Below are 25,922 nucleotides of genomic sequence, written 5' to 3' on the forward strand. Positions count from 1 at the left end.
CTCTGCTGCCTGCATGTCCCACATATATATATACACAGCTCTGCTGCCTGCAGGTCCTACATATATACACACAGCTCTGCTGCCTGCATGTCCCACATATATATATACACAGCTCTGCTGCCTGTATGTCCCACATATATATATACACAGCTCTGCTGCCTGCATGTCCCACATATATATATACACAGCTCTGCTGCCTGCATGTCCCACATATATATATACACAGCTCTGCTGCCTGTATGTCCTACATATATACACAGCTCTGCTGCCTGTATGTCCTACATATATACACAGCTCTGCTGCCTGCATGTCCCACATATATATATACACAGCTCTGCTGCCTGCATGTCCCACATATATACACAGCTCTGCTGCCTGCATGTCCCACATATATATATACACAGCTCTGCTGCCTGCATGTCCCACATATATATATACACAGCTCTGCTGCCTGTATGTCCTACATATATACACACTGCTTTGCTGCCTGCATGTCCCACATATATATATACACAGCTCTGCTGCCTGCATGTCCCACATATATATATACACAGCTCTGCTGCCTGCATGTCCCACATATATACACAGCTCTGCTGCCTGCATGTCCCACATATATATATACACAGCTCTGCTGCCTGTATGTCCTACATATATACACACTGCTTTGCTGCCTGCATGTCCCACATATATATATACACAGCTCTGCTGCCTGCATGTCCCACATATATATATACACAGCTCTGCTGCCTGCATGTCCCACATATATATATACACAGCTCTGCTGCCTGCATGTCCCACATATATACACAGCTCTGCTGCCTGCATGTCCCACATATATATATACACAGCTCTGCTGCCTGCATGTCCCACATATATACACACAGCTCTGCTGCCTGCATGTCCTACATATATACACAGCTCTGCTGCCTGCATGTCCTACATATATACACAGCTCTGCTGCCTGCATGTCCTACATATATACACACAGCTCTGCTGCCTGCATGTCCTACATATATACACAGCTCTGCTGCCTGCATGTCCCACATATATACACACAGCTCTGCTGCCTGCATGTCCTACATATATACACAGCTCTGCTGCCTGCATGTCCTACATATATACACAGCTCTGCTGCCTGCATGTCCCACATATATACACAGCTCTGCTGCCTGCATGTCCCACATATATACACAGCTCTGCTGCCTGCATGTCCCACATATATACACAGCTCTGCTGCCTGCATGTCCTACATATATACACAGCTCTGCTGCCTGCATGTCCCACATATATACACACAGCTCTGCTGCCTGCATGTCCTACATATATACACAGCTCTGCTGCCTGCATGTCCTCCATATATACACAGCTCTGCTGCCTGCATGTCCTACATATATACACACAGCTCTGCTGCCTGCATGTCCTCCATATATACACAGCTCTGCTGCCTGCATGTCCCACATATATACACAGCTCTGCTGCCTGCATGTCCCACATATATACACAGCTCTGCTGCCTGCATGTCCTACATATATACACAGCTCTGCTGCCTGCATGTCCTACATATATACACAGCTCTGCTGCCTGCATGTCCCACATATATACACAGCTCTGCTGCCTGCATGTCCCACATATATACACAGCTCTGCTGCCTGCATGTCCCACATATATACACAGCTCTGCTGCCTGCATGTCCTACATATATACACACTGCTTTGCTGCCTCCTTGAGTCGTCCCACACACACAGAGCCCTTGCACAAGCCCCGCCCAACACGCATGTGATCACATGACCATGACGTCACTGAAGGTCCTTTCTCCTCCTTTCTGGCTCATTAGTAGGAATGTTGTGATGTTTTATTCTCGCTGAATGTTTGGAGTCCGAGTCCGGGCGGCTGCAGGTACCGGGGGGCGGGGGTCACCAGTGTCGGCTGAGAGCTTCTGCCCGTCACTCTGCAAAAGGACCACATGTCCCAGCATGCCTTGCTAAGTTTAGCCTTGCAGTCACGTGACGCCATCTTTCAATGTGAAGTGTGCAGGCAATTGCTTAAGCGGCAACTCCTCAATGTAATGGCAGAACTGACCCATCAGCAGCAGGAGAGAGGGGATAATAATGGAGTGGCTCCATACTGGCAGATTATAATATGGAACTTCCTGGATTACAGGGTGCGGAAACATTGTACCAAACCTAAATGTGTGACGGTGAGCAGGGCTGTGTGCACGAGAAAGTAGGGTGCAGTGAGTCACATGCATGATGCAGTCAGTCATTTGCAGGGTGCAGTGAGTCACATGCATGATGCAGTCAGTCATTTGCAGGGTGCAGTGAGTCGCATGCATGATGCAGTCAGTCATTTGCAGGGTGCAGTGAGTCACATGCATGATGCAGTCAGTCATTTGCAGGGTGCAGTCAGTCATTTGCAGGGTGCAGTGAGTCACATGCATGATGCAGTCAGTCATTTGCAGGGTGCAGTCAGTCATTTGCAGGGTGCAGTCAGTCACATGCATGATGCAGTCAGTCATTTGCAGGGTGCAGTGAGTCGCATGCATGATGCAGTCAGTCATTTGCAGGGTGCAGTGAGTCGCATGCATGATGCAGTCAGTCATTTGCAGGGTGCAGTGAGTCACATGCATGATGCAGTCAGTCATTTGCAGGGTGCAGTGAGTCACATGCATGATGCAGTCAGTCATTTGCAGGGTGCAGTGAGTCGCATGCATGATTCAGTCAGTCATTTGCAGGGTGCAGTGAGTCGCATGCATGATGCAGTCAGTCATTTGCAGGGTGCAGTCAGTCACATGCATGATGCAGTCAGTCATTTGCAGGGTGCAGTGAGTCGCATGCATGATGCAGTCAGTCATTTGCAGGGTGCAGTCAGTCACATGCATGGTGCAGTCAGTCATTTGCAGGGTGCAGTCAGTCATTTGCAGGGTGCAGTCAGTCACATGCATGATGCAGTCAGTCATTTGCAGGGTGCAGTGAGTCGCATGCATGATGCAGTCAGTCATTTGCAGGGTGCAGTGAGTCGCATGCATGATGCAGTCAGTCATTTGCAGGGTGCAGTGAGTCACATGCATGATGCAGTCAGTCATTTGCAGGGTGCAGTGAGTCACATGCATGATGCAGTCAGTCATTTGCAGGGTGCAGTGAGTCGCATGCATGATTCAGTCAGTCATTTGCAGGGTGCAGTGAGTCGCATGCATGATGCAGTCAGTCATTTGCAGGGTGCAGTCAGTCACATGCATGATGCAGTCAGTCATTTGCAGGGTGCAGTGAGTCGCATGCATGATGCAGTCAGTCATTTGCAGGGTGCAGTCAGTCACATGCATGGTGCAGTCAGTCATTTGCAGGGTGCAGTGAGTCGCATGCATGATGCAGTCAGTCATTTGCAGGGTGCAGTCAGTCATTTGCAGGGTGCAGTCAGTCACATGCATGATGCAGTCAGTCATTTGCAGGGTGCAGTGAGTCGCATGCATGATGCAGTCAGTCATTTGCAGGGTGCAGTGAGTCGCATGCATGATTCAGTCAGTCATTTGCAGGGTGCAGTGAGTCGCATGCATGATGCAGTCAGTCATTTGCAGGGTGCAGTGAGTCGCATGCATGATGCAGTCAGTCATTTGCAGGGTGCAGTGAGTCGCATGCATGATGCAGTCAGTCATTTGCAGGGTGCAGTCAGTCATTTGCAGGGTGCAGTGAGTCACATGCATGATGCAGTCAGTCATTTGCAGGGTGCAGTGAGTCGCATGCATGATTCAGTCAGTCATTTGCAGGGTGCAGTGAGTCGCATGCATGATGCAGTCAGTCATTTGCAGGGTGCAGTCAGTCACATGCATGATGCAGTCAGTCATTTGCAGGGTGCAGTGAGTCGCATGCATGATGCAGTCAGTCATTTGCAGGGTGCAGTCAGTCATTTGCAGGGTGCAGTGAGTCACATGCATGATGCAGTCAGTCATTTGCAGGGTGCAGTGAGTCGCATGCATGATTCAGTCAGTCATTTGCAGGGTGCAGTGAGTCGCATGCATGATGCAGTCAGTCATTTGCAGGGTGCAGTCAGTCATTTGCAGGGTGCAGTGAGTCACATGCATGATGCAGTCAGTCATTTGCAGGGTGCAGTGAGTCGCATGCATGATGCAGTCAGTCATTTGCAGGGTGCAGTGAGTCGCATGCATGATGCAGTCAGTCATTTGCAGGGTGCAGTGAGTCGCATGCATGATGCAGTCAGTCATTTGCAGGGTGCAGTGAGTCGCATGCATGATGCAGTCAGTCATTTGCAGGGTGCAGTGAGTCGCATGCATGATGCAGTCAGTCATTTGCAGGGTGCAGTCAGTCATTTGCAGGGTGCAGTGAGTCGCATGCATGATGCAGTCAGTCATTTGCAGGGTGCAGTGAGTCGCATGCATGATGCAGTCAGTCATTTGCAGGGTGCAGTCAGTCATTTGCAGGGTGCAGTGAGTCACATGCATGATGCAGTCAGTCATTTGCAGGGTGCAGTGAGTCGCATGCATGATGCAGTCAGTCATTTGCAGGGTGCAGTGAGTCGCATGCATGATGCAGTCAGTCATTTGCAGGGTGCAGTGAGTCGCATGCATGATGCAGTCAGTCATTTGCAGGGTGCAGTGAGTCGCATGCTTGATGCAGTCAGTCATTTGCAGGGTGCAGTGAGTAGCATGCATGATGCAGTCAGCCGCATGCAGGGCGCAGTCAGCTGCATGTAGGGCGCAGTCAGTCGGATGTTGCGAGTATGATGCAGTCCCTTGCAGGATGTAGCAAGTAATATGCGGTCAGTCGGATGCAGTTAGTCACATGCAGATGTAGCGGGTATGATGCAGTTATTCAGATGCAGTCCGTTGCATGCATGATGCAGCGGGTCACTTTTAGGATGCAATCTGTTGCATGCAGGATACAGTTAGTCGCATGTACAATAAAATTAGTCACATGCAGGATGCAGCCAGTCGGATATAGCGAGTATGATGCAGTCCGGTGCATGCATGATACAGTTTCTCACATTCATATGAAACGAATAGGGTTCTGTTACTCGGATGCAGTCAGTCGCATTCAGGATGCAAGCCCGTCACTTACAAGATGCAGTCAGTCGCATGTCTGATGAAGTTGGTCCCATGCAGGATTTAGCCAGTAGTCTGTAGTCATTTTCTTGCAGTTGCATAGAGGACGCTCACATCAGGACGGGGCAAGAAGTGTGAGAATAAACCGATGACTGTCGCGCTTGTTACTCAGTGGTTGCTGGTGTCGGGCACTTTTGATGGGAATATTGGTGCAGCGCGTGAGATCGGGGTCTCATTCACACCACCGCATTTTCGCTTAGAAAGCTGTTCGTAAAAACTAGCACAATGTTATTCAATGAGGTGATTTTTTTTTTTCTGAGTGCGAAAAAAATTGCAGTACGAACTTGTTTCTTCAGAAAGTCGGATGCGATTCGCCCATTCAAGTCTATCGTGCAAAAAAAAAAAAAAAACAGCAAAAAACGACGGCTGCCATATGGAGCCACAGCCCAGCATCCCTTTCTGCTACAAACACTTTGCAATTCTGTAACAGGAAACTGTAAATGTTCTTGTAAATTATTATTAGCTGCTGCTGTAAAAGAATAAGATTGCATCCAGATAACAAGTGAGAAAAAAAAATTGTTTCAGATTTCTAGATGAAAATGACAATTTTTTTTATCTGCTCATATGAACCTGGCCAAAGAGAAAGAGGCAGAGAGAAGGTGCTACTTCTTTTACTAGTAAGTGTTTTATCTCACCCTAGACCTGGATTCACATCTACACTGCTGTATAATATCCTTTATACTGCTGCTGCTGATAATCTTGTGCTATATATAAACATTAGAGAGGGAATCCATCATGTCTATGGTCTAGTCCAGACCTGAGCAAAGTGCGGTCCGTGAGTCACATCCGGCCCTTTGGCTGTCTCAGTCCGGCCTGCGAACCGAGTCAGCTGTGGGGCTGGAAACCAGAGGTCCACAGGCCGCATCGTGCCCGCCTGCTCGCTGTCTCCATCTGCGCTGACTTCTTTGGTTGCGGAGGATCCTCCGGCCACTTCCTCCACCAATCAGCGTGTGAAACAGCTGACGCGATGACGTAATTTCATCTCGTCAGCTGTGTGCTGCGGAGAGTCAGCGCGTCAGAGGCAGGGAGGGAGGGAGAGAAGCAGAGCGCCGGGGGAACGGGACCGAGGTGAGTATGTGATGTTCTCCCCCATGTGTATGGGATGATTGGGTGGGCATGGGGAGGCTATGGGGCTCATCCAGTGTATATAGGGAGGCTGTGTGGGGCTCATGCAGTGTATATAGGGAGGCTGTGCAGGGCTCATGCAGTGTATATAGGGAGGCTGTGTGGGGCTCATGCAGTGTATATAGGGAGGCTGTGTGGGGCTCGTGCAGTGTATATAGGGAGGCTGTGTGTGGCTCATGCAATGTGTATATATAGGGATGCTGTGTGGGGCTCATGCAGTATATAGGGATGCTGTGTGGGGCTCATGCAGTATATAGGGAGGCTGTGCGGGGCTCATGCAGTGTATATATAGGGAGGCTGTGTGTGGCTCATGCAATGTGTATATATAGGGAGGCTGTGTGGGGCTCATGCAGTGTATATAGGGAGGCTGTCTGTGGCTCATGCAGTGTGTATAGGGAGGCTGTGTGTGGCTCATGCAGTGTATATAGGGACGCTGTGTGGGGCTCATGCAGTGTATATAGGGAGGCTGTGTGATGCTCATACAGTGTATATAGGGAGGCTGTGTGGGGCTTATGCAGTGTATATAGGGAGGCTGTGTGTGGCTCATGCAATGTGTATATATAGGGAGGCTGTGTGGGGCTCATGCAGTGTATATAGGGAGGCTGTGTGGGGCTCATGTAGTGTATATAGGGAGGCTGTGCGGGGCTCATGCAGTGTATATAGGGAGGCTGTGTGATGCTCATACAGTGTATATAGGGAGGCTGTGTGGGGCTCATGCAGTGTATATAGGGAGGCTGTGTGGGGCTCATGCAGTGTGTATATATGGAGGCTGTGCGGGGCTCATGCAGTGTATATAGGGAGGCTGTGTGTGGCTCATGCAATGTGTATATATAGGGAGGCTGTGTGGGGCTCATGCAGTATATATAGGGAGGCTGTGTGGGGCTCATGCAGTGTATATAGGGAGGCTGTGCGGGGCTCATGCAGTGTATATAGGGAGGCTGTGTGATGCTCATACAGTGTATATAGGGAGGCTGTGTGGGGCTCATGCAGTGTATATAGGGAGGCTGTGTGGGGCTCATGCATTATATAAGGAGGCTGTGCGGGGCTCATGCAGTATATATAGGGAGGCTGTGTGGGGCTCATGTAGTGTATATAGGGAGGCTGTGTGGGGCTCATGCAGTGTATATAGGGAGGCTGTGTGATGCTCATACAGTGTATATAGAGGCTGTGTGGGGATCATGCAGTGTATATAGGGAGGCTGTGTGGGGCTCATGCAGTGTATATAGGGAGGCTGTGTGGGGCTCATGCAGTGTATTTAGGGAGGCTGTGCGGGGCTCATGCAGTATATATATTGAGGCTGTGCGGGACTCATGCAATGTATATAGGGAGGCTGTGGGGCTCATGCAGTGTATATAGGGAGGCTGTGTGATGCTCATACAGTGTATATAGGGAGGCTGTGTGGGGCTCATGCAGTGTATATAGGGAGGCTGTGTGGGGCTCATGCAGTGTATATAGGGAGGCTGTGTGGGGCTCATGCAGTGTATATAGGGAGCCTGTGTGGGGCTCATGCAGTGTATATATTGAGGCTGTGCGGGACTCATGCAATGTATATAGGGAGGCTGTGGGGCTCATGCAGTGTATATAGGGAGGCTGTGCGGGGCTCATGCAGTGTATATAGGGAGGCTGTGTGATGCTCATACAGTGTATATAGGGAGGCTGTATGGGGCTCATGCAGTGTATATAGGGAGGCTGTGCAGGGCTCATGCAATGTATATAGGGAGGCTGTGCGGGGCTCATGCAGTGTATATAGGGAGGCTGTGTGTGGCTCATGCAATGTGTATATATAGGGAGGCTGTGGGGCTCATGCAGTGTATATAGGGAGGCTGTGTGGGGCTCATGTAGTGTATATAGGGAGGCTGTGCGGGGCTCATGCAGTGTATATAGGGAGGCTGTGTGATGCTCATACAGTGTATATAGGGAGGCTGTATGGGGCTCATGCAGTGTATACAGGGAGGCTGTGCAGGGCTCATGCAATGTATATAGGGAGGCTGTGCGGGGCTCATGCAGTGTATATAGGGAGGCTGTGTGTGGCTCATGCAATGTGTATATATAGGGAGGCTGTGGGGCTCATGCAGTGTATATAGGGAGGCTGTGTGGGGCTCATGCAGTGTATATAGGGAGGCTGTGTGGGGCTCATGCAGTATATAGGGAGGCTGTGCGGGGCTCATGCAGTATATATAGGGAGGCTGTGTGGGGCTCATGTAGTGTATATAGGGAGGCTGTGTGGGGCTCATGCAGTGTATATAGGGAGGCTGTGTGGGGCTCATGTAGTGTATATAGGGAGGCTGTGCGGGGCTCATGCAGTGTATATAGGGAGGCTGTGTGATGCTCATACAGTGTATATAGAGGCTGTGTGGGGCTCATGCAGTGTATATAGGGAGGCTGTGTGGGGCTCATGCAGTGTATATAGGGAGGCTGTGTGGGGCTCATGCAGTGTATTTAGGGAGGCTGTGCGGGGCTCATGCAGTATATATAGGGAGGCTGTGTGGGGCTCATGCAGTGTATATATTGAGGCTGTGCGGGGCTCATGCAGTGTATATATTGAGGCTGTGCGGGACTCATGCAATGTATATAGGGAGGCTGTGGGGCTCATGCAGTGTATATAGGGAGGCTGTGTGGGGCTCATGCAGTGTATATAGGGAGGCTGTGTGGGGCTCATGCAGTGTATATAGGGAGGCTGTGTGGGGCTCATGCAGTGTATATAGGGAGCCTGTGTGGGGCTCATGCAGTGTATATATTGAGGCTGTGCGGGACTCATGCAATGTATATAGGGAGGCTGTGGGGCTCATGCAGTGTATATAGGGAGGCTGTGCGGGGCTCATGCAGTGTATATAGGGAGGCTGTGTGATGCTCATACAGTGTATATAGGGAGGCTGTATGGGGCTCATGCAGTGTATATAGGGAGGCTGTGCAGGGCTCATGCAATGTATATAGGGAGGCTGTGCGGGGCTCATGCAGTGTATATAGGGAGGCTGTGTGTGGCTCATGCAGTGTATATAGGGAGGCTGTGCAGGGCTCATGCAATGTATATAGGGAGGCTGTGCGGGGCTCATGCAGTGTATATAGGGAGACTGTGGGGCTCATGCAGTGTATATATTGAGGCTGTGCGGGGCTCATGCAATGTATATAGGGAGGCTGTGTGGGGCTCATGCAGTGTATATAGAGAGGCTGTGCGGGGCTCATGCAGTGTATATATTGAGGCTGTGCGGGGCTCATGCAGTATATAGGGAGGCTGTGCGGGGCTCATGCAGTGTATATAGGGAGGCTGTGCGGGGCTCATGTAGTGTATATATTGAGGCTGTGCGGGGCTCATGCGATGTATATAGGGAGGCTGTGTGGGGATCATGTAGTGTATATAGGGAGGCTGTGCGGGGCTCATGTAGTGTATATATGGAGGCTGTGCGGGGCTCATGCAGTGTATATATGGAGGCTCTGCGGGACTCAAGCAATGTATATAGGGAGGCTGTGGGGCTCATGCAATGTATATAGGGAGATTGTGTGAGGCTCATGCAGTGTATATATTGAGGATGTGCGGGGCTCATGCAGTGTATATAGGGAGGCTGTGCGGGGCTTATGCAGTGTATATAGGGAGGCTGTGCGGGGCTCATGCAATGTATATAGGGAGGCTGGGTGGGGCTCATAGTGTATATAGGGAGGCTGTGCGGGGCTCATGTAGTGTATATATGGAGGCTGTGCGGGGCTCATGTAGTGTATATATGGAGGCTGTGCGGGGCTCATGCAGTGTATATATGGAGGCTGTGCGGGGCTCATGCAGTGTATATATTGAGGCTGTGTGGGGCTCATGCAATGTATATAGGGAGGCTGTGTAGGGCTCATGTAGTGTATATATGGAGGCTGTGCGGGGCTCATGTAGTGTATATATGGAGGCTGTGCGGGGCTCATGCAGTGTATATATTGATACTGTGCAGGGCTCATGCAATGTATATAGGGAGATTGTGTGTGGCTCATGCAGTGTATATAGGGAGGCTGTGCGGGGCTCATGTAGTGTATATAGGGAGGCTGTGCGGGGCTCATGCAGTGTATATATTGAGGCTGTGCAGGGCTCATGCAATATATATAGGGAGGCTGTGTGGGGCTCATGCAGTGTATATATTGAGGCTGTGCGGGGCTCATGCGATGTATATAGGGAGGCTGTGTGGGGCTCATGTAGTGTATATATGGAGGCTGTGCGGGGCTCATGTAGTGTATATATGGAGGCTGTGCGGGGCTCATATAGTGTATATATGGAGGCTGTGCGGGGCTCATGCAGTGTATATATTGAGGCTGTGCGGGGCTCATGCAGTGTATATATTGAGGCTGTGCGGGACTCATGTAATGTATATATGGAGGCTGTGCGGGGCTCATGCAATGTATATATTGAGGCTGTGCGGGGCTCATGCAGTGTATATATTGAGGCTGTGCGGGACTCATGTAGTGTATATATGGAGGCTGTGCGGGGCTCATGCGATGTATATAGGGAGGCTGTGTGGGGCTCATGTAGTGTATATAGGGAGGCTGTGCGGGGCTCATGTAGTGTATATATGGAGGCTGTGCGGGGCTCATGTAGTGTATATAGGGAGGCTGTGCGGGGCTCATGTAGTGTATATATGGAGGCTGTGCGGGGCTCATGTAGTGTATATAGGGAGGCTGTGCGGGGCTCATGTAGTGTATATAGGGAGGCTGTGCGGGGCTCATGTAGTGTATATATGGAGGCTGTGCGGGGCTCATGTAGTGTATATAGGGAGGCTGTGCGGGGCTCATGTAGTGTATATATGGAGGCTGTGCGGGGATCATGTAGTGTATATATTGAGGCTGTGCGGGGCTCATGCTGTGTATATATTGAGGCTGTGCGTGACTCATGCAGTTTATATAGGGAGGCTGTGGGGCTCATGCAGTGTGTATATAGGGAGGCTGTGGGGCTCATGCAATGTGTATATAGGGAGGCTGTGTGGGGCTCATGCAGTGTATATAGGGAGGCTGTGCGGGGCTCATGTAGTGTATATAGGGAGGCTGTGCGGGGCTCATGTAGTGTATATATGTAGGCTGTGTGGGGCTCATTTAGTGTATATAGGGAGGCTGTGCGGGGCTCATGCAGTGTATATAGGGAGGCTGTGTGATGCTCATACAGTGTATATAGGGAGGCTGTGTGGGGTGCATGCAGTGTATATAGGGAGGCTGTGTGGGGCTCATGCAGTGTATATAGGGAGGCTGTGTGGGGCTCATGCAGTGTATTTAGGGAGGCTGTTCGGGGCTCATGCAGTATATATAGGGAGGCTGTGTGTGGCTCATGCAGTGTATATAGGGAGGCTGTGTGGGGCTCATGCAGTGTATATAGGGAGGCTGTGTGGGGCTCATGCAGTGTATATAGGGAGGCTGTGTGGCGCTCATGCAGTGTATATAGGGAGGCTGTGTGGGGCTCATGCAGTGTATATAGGGAGGCTGTGTGGGGCTCATGCAGTGTATATAGGGAGGCTGTGTGGGGTTCACGCAGTGTATATAGGGAGGCTGTGTGGGGCTCACGCAGTGTATATAGGGAGGCTGTGTGGGGCTCATGCAGTGTATATAGGGAAGCTGTGTGGGGCTCATCCAGTGTATATAGGGAGGCTGTGTGGGGCTCATGCAGTGTATATATTGAGGCTGTGCAGGGCTCATGCAATGTATATAGGGAGATTGTGTGAGGCTCATGCAGTGTATATATTGAGGATGTGCGGGGCTCATGCAGTGTATATAGGGAGGCTGTGTGGGGCTCACGCAGTGTATATAGGGAGGCTGTGTGGGGCTCACGCAGTGTATATAGGGAGGCTGTGCGGGGCTCATGCAGTGTATATAGGGAGGCTGTGCGGGGCTCATGCAGTGTATATAGGGAGGCTGTGTGATGCTCATACAGTGTATATAGGGAGGCTGTGTGGGGCTCCTGCACTATATGGGAAGGCTATGTGGGGCTCATGCAGTGTATATAGGGAGGCTGTGTGTGGCTCATGCAGTGTATATAGGGAGACTGTGGGGCTCATGCAGTGTATATATTGAGGCTGTGCGGGGCTCATGCAGTATATATAGGGAGGCTGTGTGGGGCTTATGCAATGTATATAGGGAGGCTGTGCGGGGCTCATGTAGTGTATATAGGGAGGCTGTGTGTGGCTCATGTAGTGTATATATGGAGGCTGTGCGGGGCTCATGCAGTATATAGGGAGGCTGTGCGGTGCTCATGCAATGTATATAGGGAGGCTGTGTGGGGCTCATGCAGTGTTTATATTGAGGCTGTGCAGGGCTCATGCAATGTATATATGGAGGCTGTGCGGGGCTCATGTAGTGTGTATATATGGAGGCTGTGTGGGGCTCATGTAGTGTATATATGGAGGCTGTGTGGGGCTCATGCAGTGTATATATGGAGGCTGTGCGGGGCTAATGTAGTGTATATATGGAGGCTGTGCGGGGCTCATGCAGTGTATATATTGATGCTGTGCAGGGCTCATGCAATGTATATAGGGAGGCTGTGCAGGGCTCATGCAATGTATATAGGGAGGCTGTGCAGGGCTCATGCAATGTATATATTGAGGCTGTGCAGGGCTCATGCAATGTATATAGGGAGGCTGTGCGGTGCTCATGCAGTGTATATAGGGAGGCTGTGCGGGGCTCATGTAGTGTACATATGGAGGCTGTGCGGGGCTCATGTAGTGTACATATGGAGGCTGTGCGGGGCTCATGCAGTGTATATATTGAGGCTTTGCGGGGCTCATGCAATGTATATAGGGAGGCTGTGTGGGGCTCATGCAGTGTATATAGGGAGGCTGTGTGGGGCTCATGCAATGTGTATATATAGGGAGGCTGTGTGTGGCTCATGCAGTGTATATATGGAGGCTGTGTGGGGCTCATGCACTATATGGGAAGGCTATGTGTGGCTCATGCAGTGTATATATTGAGGCTGTGCAGGGCTCATGCAATGTATATAGGGAGGCTATGCGGGGCTCATGCAGTGTATATAGGGAGGCTGTGCAGGGCTCATGCAATGTATATAGGGAGATTGTGTGTGGCTCATGCAGTGTATATATTGAGGCTGTGCAGGGCTCATGCAATGTATATAGGGAGGCTGTGTGGGGCTCATGCAGTGTATATAGGGAGGCTGTGTGTGGCTCATGCAGTATATATAGGGAGGCTGTGCGGGGCTCATGCAGTGTATATATTGAGGCTGTGCGGGGCTCATGCAATGTAAAGTGGGGAAAAAAAGTATTTAGTCAGTCAGCAATAGTGCAAGTTCCACCACTTAAAAAGATGAGAGGCGTCTGTAATTTACATCATAGGTAGACCTCAACTATGGGAGACAAACTGAGAAAAAAAAATCCAGAAAATCACATTGTCTGTTTTTTTTTTCATTTTATTTGCATATTATGGTGGAAAATAAGTATTTGGTCAGAAACAAAATTTCATCTCAATACTTTGTGATATATCCTTTGTTGGCAATGACAGAGGTCAAACGTTTTCTGTAAGTCTTCACAAGGTTGCCACACACTGTTGTTGGTATGTTGGCCCATTCCTCCATGCAGATCTCCTCTAGAGCAGTGATGTTTTTGGCTTTTCGCTTGGCAACACGGACTTTCAACTCCCTCCAAAGGTTTTCTGTAGGGTTGAGATCTGGAGACTGGCTAGGCCACTCCAGGACCTTGAAATGCTTCTTACGAAGCCACTCCTTCATTGCCCTGGCGGTGTGCTTTGGATCATTGTCATGTTGAAAGACCCAGCCACGTTTCATCTTCAATGCCTTTGCTGATGGAAGGAGGTTTGCACTCAAAATCTCACGATACATGGCCCCATTCATTCTTTCATGTACCCGGATCAGTCGTCCTGGCCCCTTTGCAGAGAAACAGCCCCAAAGCATAATGTTTCCACCACCATGCTTTACAGTAGGTATGGTGTTTGATGGATGCAACTCAGTATTCTTTTTCCTCCAAACACGACAAGTTGTGTTTCTACCAAACAGTTCCAGTTTGGTTTCATCAGACCATAGGACATTCTCCCAAAACTCCTCTGGATCATCCAAATGCTCTCTAGCAAACTTCAGACGGACCCGGACATGTACAGGCTTAAGCAGTGGGACACGTCTGGCACTGCAGGATCTGAGTCCATGGTGGCGTAGTGTGTTACTTATGGTAGGCCTTGTTACACTGGTCCCAGCTCTCTGCAGTTCATTCACTAGGTCCCCCCGCGTGGTTCTGGGATTTTTGCTCACCGTTCTTGTGATCATTCTGACCCCACGGGGTGGGATTTTGCGTGGAGCACCAGATCGAGGGAGATTATCAGTGGTCTTGTATGTCTTCCATTTTCTAATTATTGCTCCCACAGTTGATTTCTTCACTCCAAGCTGGTTGGCTATTGCAGATTCAGTCTTCCCAGCCTGGTGCAGGGCTACAATTTTGTTTCTGGTGTCCTTTGACAGCTCTTTGGTCTTCACCATATTGGAGTTTGGAGTCAGACTGTTTGAGGGTGTGCACAGGTGTCTTTTTATACTGATAACAAGTTTAAACAGGTGCCATTACTACAGGTAATGAGTGGAGGAAAGAGGAGACTCTTAAAGAAGAAGTTACAGGTCTGTGAGAGCCAGAAATCTTGATTGCTTGTTTCTGACCAAATACTTATTTTCCACCATAATATGCAAATAAAATGAAAAAAAAACAGACAATGTGATTTTCTGGATTTTTTTTTCTCAGTTTGTCTCCCATAGTTGAGGTCTACCTATGATGTAAATTACAGACGCCTCTCATCTTTTTAAGTGGTGGAACTTGCACTATTGCTGACTGACTAAATACTTTTTTTCCCCACTGTATATAGGGAGGCTGTGCGGGGCTCATGTAGTGTATATAGGGAGGCTGTGTGGGGCTCATGCAGTGTATATAGGGAGGCTGTGTGGGGCTCATGCACTATATGGGAAGGCTATGTGTGGTTCATGCAGTGTATATAGGGAGGCTGTGTGGGGCTCATGTAGTGTATATAGGGAGGCTGTGTGGGGCTCATGCAGTGTATATAGGGAGGCTGTGTGTGGTTCATGCAGTGTATATATTGAGGCTGTGCGGGGCTCATGCAGTATAAAGGGAGGCTGTGCGGGGCTCATGTAGTGTGTATATATGAAGGCTGTGCGGGGCTCATGCAGTATATAGGGAGGCTGTGTGGGGCTTATGTAGTGTATATAGGGAGGCTGTGTGGGGCTCATGTAGTGTACATAGGGAGGCTGTGCGGTGCTCATGTAGTGTATATAGGGAGGCTGTGCGGGGCTCATGTAGTGTATATAGGGAGGCTGTGCGGGGCTCATGCAGTGTATATAGGGAGGCTGTGCGGGGCTCATGTAGTGTATATAGGGAGGCTGTGCGGGGCTCATGCAGTGTATATAGGGAGGCTGTGCGGGGCTCATGCAGTGTATATAGGGAGGCTGTGCGGGGCTCATGCAGTGTATATATTGAGGCTGTGCGGGGCTCATGTAGTGTATATAGGGAGTCTGTGCGGGGCTCATGCAATGTATATAGGGAGGCTGTGTGGGGCTCATGTAGTGTATATAGGGATGCTGTGCGGTGCTCATGTAGTGTATATATGGAGGCTGTGCGGGGCTCATGTAGTGTATACATGGAGGCTCTGCGGGGCTCATGTAGTGTATATATGGAGGCTGTGCGGGGCTCATGCAGTGTATATATTGAGGCTGTGCAGGGCTCATGCAATGTGTATAGGGAGATTGCGTGAGGCTCATGCAGTGTATATATTGAGGCTGTGTGTGGCTCATGCAATGTGTATATATAGGGAGGCTGTGTGTGGCTCATGCAATGTATATATGGAGGCTGTGCGGGGCTCATGCAGTGTATATAGGGAGGCTGTGCGGGGCTCATGCAGTGTATATAGGGAGGCTGTGTGGGGCTCATGCAGTGTATATAGGGAGGCTGTGTGGGGCTCATGCAGTGTATATAGGGAGGCTGTGCTTGGCTCATGCAGTGTATATAGGGAGGCTGTGCGTGGCTCATGCAGTGTATATATGGAGGCTGTGCGGGGCTCATGCAGTGTATATATGGAGGCTGTGTGGGGCTCATGCAGTGTATATATTGAGGCTGTGCGGGGCTCATGCAATGTATATAGGGAAGCTGTGCGGGGCTCATGCAGTGTATATATTGAGGCTGTGCGGGGCTCATGCAATGTATATAGGGAGGCTGTGCGGGGCTCATGCAGTGTATATATTGAGGCTGTGCGGGGCTCATGCAATGTATATAGGGAGGCTGTGCGGGGCTCATGCAGTGTATATATGGAGGCTGTGCGGGGCTCATGCAGTGCATATAGGGAGGCTGTGTGGGACTCATGCAGTGTATATAGCGAGGCTGTGTGGGTATATAGGGAGGCTGTGGGGCTCATGCAGTGTATATAGGGAGGCGGTGTGGGGATCATGCAGTGTATATAGGGAGGCTGTGTGGGGCTCATGCAGTGTATATAGGGAGGCGGTGTGGGGCTCATGCAGTGTATATAGGGAGGCTGCGTGGGGCTCATTCAGTGTATATAGGGAGGTTGTGTGGGGCTCATGCAGTATATAGGGAGGCTGTGTGGGGCTCATGCAGTATATAGGGAGGCTGTGGGGCTCATGCAGTGTATATAGGGAGGCTGTGTGGGGTTCATGCAGTATATGGGGAGGCTGTGTGGGGCTCATACAGTATATGGGGAGGCTGTGTGGGACTCATGCAGTGTATATAGGGAGGCTGTGTGGGGCTCATTCAGTGTATATAGGGAGGCTGTGTGGGGCTCATTCAGTGTATATAGGAAGGCTGTGTGGGGCTCATGCAGTATATAGGGAGGCTGTGGGGCTCATGCAGTGTATATACGGAGGCTGCGTGGGGCTCATACAGTATATGGGGAGGATGTGTGGGGCTCATACAGTTTATGGGGAGGCTGTGTGGGGCTCATACAGTATATGGGGAGGCTGTGTGGGACTCATGCAGTGTATATAGGGACGCTGTGTGGGGCTCATTCAGTGTATATAGGGAGGCTGTGTGGGGCTCATGCAGTGTATATAGGGAGGCTGTGTGGGGCTCATTCAGTGTATATAGGGAGGCTGTGTGGGGCTCATGCAGTGTATATAGGGAGGCTGCGTGGGGCTCATACAGTATATGGGGAGGCTGTGTGGGGCTCATACAGTTTATGAGGAGGCTGTGTGGGGCTCATACAGTTTATGGGGAGGCTGTGTGGGGTTCATGCAGTATATAGGGAGGCTATGTGGGGCTCATGCACTATATAGGGAGGCTGTGTGGGGCTCATGCAGTGTATATAGGGAGGCTGCGTGGGGCTCATACAGTATATGGGGAGGCTGTGTGGGGCTCATACAGTTTATGGGGAGGCTGTGTGGGGCTCATACAGTTTATGGGGAGGCTGTGTGGGGCTCATGCAGTATATAGGGAGGCTGTGTGGGGCTCATGCACTATATAGGGAGGCTGTGTGGGGCTCATGCAGTGTATATAGGGAGGCTGTGTGGGGCTTATGCAGTGTATATAGGGAGGCGGTGTAGGGCTCATGCCGCATATAAGGGGCTGCACTCAAATTCAAACGATATATAGGGGGATGTCAGCATACTTGATTCTGCTCAATATTAAGTGATATATAATTGTCAGTAATATAATAATTATAATATATCGATATTAATATTAAGCAGAGTTAATTTCGGCTTAAAGGCGAAGTCACGGTGGCAGTGACCCGGTCCGTGGCCCTGGGCGTCCAGTAATTAAATATAGAGGATAGTTATGTGGTGTGTAATTGTGACGCCACCCGTGGTGTTCGGCAATGTGTGGCCGATGCTGTGGTTTTAGTCCTCTGGGGCTGATGGTGACGCAGCAAATGGTTCAGCTCCCCACGGGTAGAGCAGGGCCCCAGGGCAAAGATATTTGATTGTTCAGATGGTGTTGAACATTGGGGTGCAGAGAATAAGTGAAGGACACAGAGAGGTGCAGTTTTCTTTACCTTTTACTTGAAAGTAGTTGCAATCTGGGGTATCACATACAGATGATGGATTGAGTCCGACTTGGCTGGAGGCATTCAGGTGAGGTTGGGGACCTTCCTTCCGCGCTCTGTTTTCGGGTCCCTGCTGCTTGTAGCTAAGCTGCAGCCCTCACTTGCGTGATGGTTTCTAACCTGTAAGGCAGACAGCGTGAGCCTATATCACGGGCATTGTCTTGTTCACTGTCAGCCCCGGGCTCTTGGTCTGCTGCCGTGCCTTCAGGTGTTCAGTATCGCCAATGAACTTGCAGTCCCCTGTACTCCAGATTCGGCTGACAAGGGCGTACATCTCCTGCCCAGCCACGGACTCTGGCGTCCCTTTTTACATCAGCTCTTCGCTCTGGGGTCAGCTATACCCAATTTTAGTTCCCCCAGAGCCCCTTCTGACCCTTCCCTCTTCACAGACCAACTGTCAGCTGTCTCTAACTGTCTTGTCATGAGCTCAGCTGCTCCCGTTTCCATGACAACTCCTTTGTTTACCCTCTCAGGTGACTTCTTACTGACTCACTAACCCCACCTGCTGGCCAGAATTTATAAGGAAGCTCCCCTTTTTGACCTGCAGCAGGAATTGTCATGTAACCTGTGTTACCTGGCATGGGGACCCCCCTCCTGCCTCCGGGCATGACATCACCCCTTAGAGGGAGGCAATGTCACTCTGGCAACCAGACTCTGGGGTGTCACAGAAACCCATGCAAACATGAGGTGAACATACAAATTCCTTGCAGAGATTTGAACCCAGAACCTCAGTGCTGCTAAGCAACCGTCTACCCACTGAGCCACCTTCACATTTTGTTCTGAAATTTTCAATACACTTGAGAATTCCTTGTTCTTTCTCAGAATCATAAAGTTTTTTAATATATTTACAAAAGATTTCTGTCTTATCCAATATTGGGGTGCAGCTTTGGGGGTGCAAAGGTAATAGTGGCACCCGGTCCAAGCACCCTCAGCCACATAAGACGACAGTAATGTGATAAATATCACATGGAGATTGGGGGGGCCCTGATAAAAATGTTGCATCAGTCACTGGTGCCAACACTTGAATTCCCAAAAATACAATAATTCACAGCCTTGCAAAATATTAGTGAACCTTTAAATCCCTACTGCAGAAAAGATTATCATCGCCTGCCAAATAAAGTACATAAAACACCAACTAATAATGTAAGCAAAAGAAAAATTAGACTTTCAATGTTAATCTTTCATTTGACCTTTGCTAATTATGTAGCAATTTAGTAAACCTGAAACTGTAAATACTAAATTATAGCTCTAGAATGTGCGCTTTTATATCACAGATGAGCAACATAATGCAAAATGACCACAAGATGGTGCCAGAGAGGCGTGCAGCGGCTATGCCGGCCAGAGACGCAGAGCAGGGCCGCCCCACATCAGCGCAGTATGGACACAGTTTTCGTATCTAATCCCTGTACTTTACATTGAGTAGCGAAGATCTGATTTTATCTAAGATTTAGCGTAATTAATGTTTCAGGTTTCAACCTTTAGACACTGTTGGAAAATTAACTTTTTCTTTTTTTTTTTTTTTTCTGCTTGGTAACTATCCAGGATTCACAAGTGTTCAGTCACAGAGAGGGACCGCTGACTTGTAGGCTAAGGCCAGAAAAACCCTTTAATGAGTATCCAAATGTGCACAGTATGTTTTCTTATTTGACAGGCACTTTAATTGCCTACAGATTGCTGGGGGTTAGGCTCTTGAGACTCCAAATGATCGATTATTGGGGGTCTCAGAACCCGGACCACCACCTATGTACCTATGTTTAAAGTGCCTGTTAAATATTTAAAAAAAAATGTAAAAGTTTATTTTGTTACTCTTTAATACAGCGTCATCTGCTGCTTGTTCTGAGCAATCCCTTCTAGGTATAAGCCTGCAGCTGTTGTATACAACAATTTACCCAACATGTCTTACTCTAAACACTCTGGATGTGTCAGAAATGTCCTATCGGTCATTATATATCCTCCACTACTATGTAATAGTGACCAAAAGTAATTAATGGACTGCTGCATCTTCTACTTCTCGCTTCTTGTATAACTTGCCATTCAGGCTTCTAGCTTTCCAGAAAAGCAGTTATCGCTAAGAAGCCATACGCTACACACTAGGGCCATAACATAAATAGCATCTGAATAATCCCCTTCCCCCTGGGTAGAGTGACACGGCAGGAGATCCGGCGAGATTGTGTCTCTTAGCAAAGCCGCCCGGATTATCTTCTTGTCAATAGCGCTGTTTATTCTCAATATCACCTGCTGCATTGTGTTTCCTGCCCGTCAGTCTCCCGCAGCGCCGTCCCACTCACTGTTCCTTTCTCTCCCACACCTACACACTTTTCCACTTACCCCCCTTTCAGATCCTTCCACCTTTTTTTCCATCTTACTGACCTAGTGTGTAACAATACGTCCATCTCATCCTCAGATTTTACACCTCGGGGGTCGCGAAGCCGGTGATTACTACTTGGCGTAGACATAAAATAAATGAAGACTCGGGGGGCTGGCAGAGACATTTTGTTGCCCCTCAGATGCACAGAACATAAAGAAACTACAGTTGTGCGCAAAACTTTACACACCCCCGGCAGAATTTTAACTTTCTTGGCCTTTTTTCAGAGAAAGTAAAAAAATGGCCAAGAAAGTAAAAATTCTGCCGGGGTGTGTAAACTTTTGAGCACAACTGTGTATGTACACCATATCTGTGCTGCTTTTCTGCTGTCACATTTTTAAGAGGTTTTTTTTTTTTTTTTTTGAATGTATAAAAAAAAATATGGTATGTTCCTACAGTTTGTTACAATGTGTCAGTGCAGTCATATAGATAAGTTTAGCATCCAGCCTGTTTAGCTCACAGAGGATTGTCCAGACTGGATACTGTTGTATTGTAAGGGCCGGATGATTGCTGTCCCACAAAAACATATCTGCCAATCAAATGATCATTCGATCACATGCTCTTTACGGACATTAATGCCACCTTTTGTCAGCGGCGTTTCTGGAGGAAAGTGCTGCCGAGAATAATGATATCCCATGTAAATGAATGATTGTTCAGTCACATACAGTGGCGATGATTGCTCCATGGAAATGGAGGGAAGCGAGCGCCAATCGACTTTTATCACTGAGCAGCAATCATTTTGGCTATGAAATCTGACCTATGTAAGGTGGCTGCTGGACACTTAGTTGATGCGAGGTGTGTATCACAGAGGCTGTTGTCCTCTGTGATGTAATTCTGGAGTAATGCTCTAGTACACATAGTACTAAGAGGCTTGTTTTGTGTATCTAGGTCAGGTTTAGGGGCAGCCTGAGAGATGGGTGGGTCTGGCGGCCTATATAGCCCCACCTCCGGGTGTCGTTTACAGTGTATATTGAAGTGTGTTTGTTGGACACATGGTCTATATCTAGAGGTGAGACTCCTGTGTGATATCTCCAGACAGAGCCGCTACGCTGGGTGCTATCCAGCCTGTGTGTTTTGGACTGTCTCTAATGTGACTTTGTTGGAACTGTTTACTTTGCTTTGTCTGCACTGAAAGGCTGTTTATTTTCCTTTTGCTTGTGGCATGGTTTATGAAGCACCAATAAACCAGCCTGGACATTTAAATGGAAAGGATTCCTGTGTTACCTCACCATGCACCCATGTGAGAAGCATTCCCACACCATGTAAAAGAAAAAAATCATACAATTTTCATCCAATAAAGGTTTTCTATGTTAATAATAATAACAAAGTATCTATAAAAACTGTATGCAGTAGGAATGATTAGTGATGAGCAAATGTGCTGGGATAAAGTGTTAGCCGTGCTCGGGTGCTCACCGAGTGTCTTCAGCGTGCTTGAAAAATATGTTCGAGTCCCCGCGGCTGCATGTCTCCCTGCTGTTCGACATCCACAACACATGTAGGGATTACCTGTTTGTTAGGCAATCCCTCCATGTGTTGCAGCCGCGGGGACTCGGAACATATTTTTCGAGCACGCCGAAGACACTCTATTAGCACATGAGCATGCTCAGATAACACCTTATTCGAGCGCGTTGGCTTATCACTAGTCACAAGTCTTTTCATCACCTCTTTTTGAGTGGCTAAAATGTTCATAAAAAATATAGTTTTTTTTAATCACATGATATAAAATCCATTGCAAAAACCAAGGGAAAATGCTCCTCAAAAATTCCAGGCTATAGGACTATCACAATATGGCATATGTAGTCATAAATAACAATATAGTGGATAAAGTGTATACACCAACAAATGAGAAAGTGACACTAAAGTTTTGTTGTACACTGCGGTATAAACAGAAAAGTCATATATTGTAAGTATCATATATTAAGTACAAGTTCTATCCAGAATGTAATTACAGACGATAGGTCACAGAAATATAAGTCAACATCTTGAAAGTATTATATGAAAAAATCCTACATATTATAGCTATTTTCATGCATGAACAGTATGCTCTGAGCGGTACAACAATCATACAAGAGTGGTATAAATATTATTAGTCGAGGTCACTTTAAATAAATATAATATAAAGAAGCCAAGTGTTATAATCCATTTATTATAAAGTGACAAGTTCTATTAAATTGACTGTGCAAAGAGGCTATAAATACCGGAAAGTAAGCTAGATAATACAGTAGCATAATATACAAAAAGTTGACAAATAGATGGCGGATACTAACCCCACAACTACTGCACATACCCAACACACATTTCACCTACAGCTTTGACGAAGGGAAGCATTATAGGTACCGGAACCTTCTTTCTCTCATGTCCCAACATGCATTGTGCATGATTGTCCAATAGCGTGTTGCCCTGAAAAGAGAGACCACCTCTCTGTTATGCCTCTATGCAGTCTGGAGCAGAGAGACAAAGACCCTACCCATCTTCCTGTAAAGACCCCACCCCACTTCCTGTATGGAGAGATGAACTTCCCCTCACTTCCTGTAGAGACAAAGATCCCCCCCCCCCACACTTTATGTATGGAGATAGAAACTTCCCCTCACTTCCTATATGAATCCGCCCACCCATGACTTCCTGATGTAGACATGAACTTGCCCTAACCTTTATAGACAAAGACTTACTACCACTACTTGTAAGTAGACATGAACTTTCTCCCTGTTCTTGTAGACAGACAATGACCCTTCCCCATTTCCTGAATGTAGACATGAACCTCTCACTTTCTGTAGGCGGACAAAGACCCACCAACACTTCCTGTATTTAGGCATGAACTTCCACTTATTTCCTGTAGGCAAAGACGCATCCTCACTTCCTGTATAGACATGAACTTCCTCTCCTTTCTTGTAGATCATGACCCACCAACACTTCCTGTATGTAGACCTGAACTTCCTCTCCTCGTCGACAGACAATAACCCACCACCACTTCCTGTATGTAGACATGAACTTCCTCTCCTTCTCGTAGACAGACAATAACCCATCCCCACTTCCTGTATGTAGACATGAACTTCCTCTCCTTCTTGTAGACAGACAATAACTCACCACCACTTCCTGTATGTAGACCTGAACTTCCTCTCCTCGTAGACAGACAATAACCCACCACCACTTCCTGTATGTAGACATGAACTTCCTCTCCTTCTCGTAGACAGACAATAACCCATCCCCACTTCCTGTATGTAGACATGAACTTCCTCTCCTTCTTGTAGACAGACAATAACCCATCCCCACTTCCTGTATGTAGACATGAACTTCCTCTCCTCGTAGACAGACAATAACCCACCACCACTTCCTGTATGTAGACATGAACTTCCTCTCCTTCTTGTAGACAGACAATAACCCACCACCACTTCCTGTATGTAGACCTGAACTTCCTCTCCTCGTAGACAGACAATAACCCACCACCACTTCCTGTATGTAGACATGAACTTCCTCTCCTTCTCGTAGACAGACAATAACCCATCCCCACTTCCTGTATTTAGACATGAACTTCCTCTCCTTCTCGTAGACAGACAATAACCCATCCCCACTTCCTGTATGTAGACATGAACTGCCTCTCCTTCTCGTAGACAGACAATAACCCATCCCCACTTCCTGTATGTAGGCATGAACTTCCTCTCCTTCTTGTAGACAGACAATAACCCACCACCACTTCCTGTATGTAGACCTGAACTTCCTCTCCTCGTAGACAGACAATAACCCACCACCACTTCCTGTATGTAGACATGAACTTCCTCTCCTTCTCGTAGACAGACAATAACCCATCCCCACTTCCTGTATTTAGACATGAACTTCCTCTCCTTCTCATAGACAGACAATAACCCATCCCCACTTCCTGTATGTAGACATGAACTTCCTCTCCTTCTCGTAGACAGACAATAACCCATCCCCACTTCCTGTATGTAGACATGAACTTCCTCTCCTTCTCGTAGACAGACAATAACCCATCCCCACTTCCTGTATGTAGACATGAACTTCCTCTCCTTCTCGTAGACAGACAATAACCCATCCCCACTTCCTGTATGTAGACATGAACTTCCTCTCCTTCTTGTAGACAGACAATAACCCACCACCACTTCCTGTATGTAGACCTGAACTTCCTCTCCTCGTAGACAGACAATAACCCACCACCACTTCCTGTATGTAGACATGAACTTCCTCTCCTTCTCGTAGACAGACAATAACCCATCCCCACTTCCTGTATGTAGACATGAACTTCCTCTCCTTCTCGTAGACAGACAATAACCCATCCCCACTTCCTGTATGTAGACATGAACTTCCTCTCCTTCTCGTAGACAGACAATAACCCATCCCCACTTCCTGTATGTAGACATGAACTTCCTCTCCTTCTTGTAGACAGACAATAACCCACCACCACTTCCTGTATGTAGACCTGAACTTCCTCTCCTCGTAGACAGACAATAACCCACCACCACTTCCTGTATGTAGACATGAACTTCCTCTCCTTCTCGTAGACAGACAATAACCCATCCCCACTTCCTCTATGTAGACATGAACTGCCTCTCACTTCCTGTAGACAGACAATAACCCGCCACCACTTCCTGTATGTAGACATGAACTTCCTCTCCTTCTCGTAGACAGACAATAACCCATCCCCACTTCCTGTATGTAGACATGAACTTCCTCTCCTTCTTGTAGACAGACAATAACCCACCACCACTTCCTGTATGTAGACCTGAACTTCCTCTCCTCGTAGACAGACAATAACCCACCACCACTTCCTGTATGTAGACATGAACTTCCTCTCCTTCTCGTAGACAGACAATAACCCATCCCCACTTCCTGTATGTAGACATGAACTTCCTCTCCTTCTCGTAGACAGACAATAACCCATCCCCACTTCCTGTATGTAGACATGAACTGCCTCTCACTTCCTGTAGACAGACAATAACCCACCACCACTTCCTGTATGTAGACATGAACTTCCTCTCCTTCTTGTAGACAGACAATAACCCACCACCACTTCCTGTATGTAGACCTGAACTTCCTCTCCTCGTAGACAGACAATAACCCACCACCACTTCCTGTATGTAGACATGAACTTCCTCTCCTTCTCGTAGACAGACAATAACCCATCCCCACTTCCTGTATGTAGACATGAACTTCCTCTCCTTCTCGTAGACAGACAATAACCCATCCCCACTTCCTGTATGTAGACATGAACTTCCTCTCCTTCTCGTAGACAGACAATAACCCATCCCCACTTCCTGTATGGAGACATGAACTGCCTCTCACTTC

The 25,922-nt window shown here is 48.3% G+C and overlaps 1 protein-coding gene across 5 annotated transcripts in view; it reads left to right on the forward strand.

The window, feature by feature from the left end:
• The first annotated feature begins 1,790 nt into the window (after positions 1-1,790).
• The window catches only part of HHAT (hedgehog acyltransferase), a 355,681-nt gene continuing 331,549 nt past the window's right edge, over positions 1,791-25,922 (forward strand). The window contains exon 1 of one of the 5 annotated variants that reach the window (XM_073553400.1): positions 1,791-1,896. Coding sequence is in view for 4 of the 5 variants with exons in the window: in XM_073553397.1 (XP_073409498.1) it covers positions 2,066-2,197 (132 nt within the window). In the remaining variant the exon portion in view is untranslated. Of the gene's footprint in view, positions 1,897-1,972; positions 2,198-25,922 lie in introns of those variants that run through there. The other 4 variants (XM_073553397.1, XM_073553399.1, XM_073553396.1 and 1 more) reach the window with 4 other exon arrangements.

This window comes from Dendrobates tinctorius, unplaced genomic scaffold (genome assembly GCF_039654945.1).
Source record: "Dendrobates tinctorius isolate UK_male_01 unplaced genomic scaffold, ASM3965494v1 ptg000201l, whole genome shotgun sequence".
Lineage (NCBI taxonomy): Eukaryota > Metazoa > Chordata > Amphibia > Anura > Dendrobatidae > Dendrobates > Dendrobates tinctorius.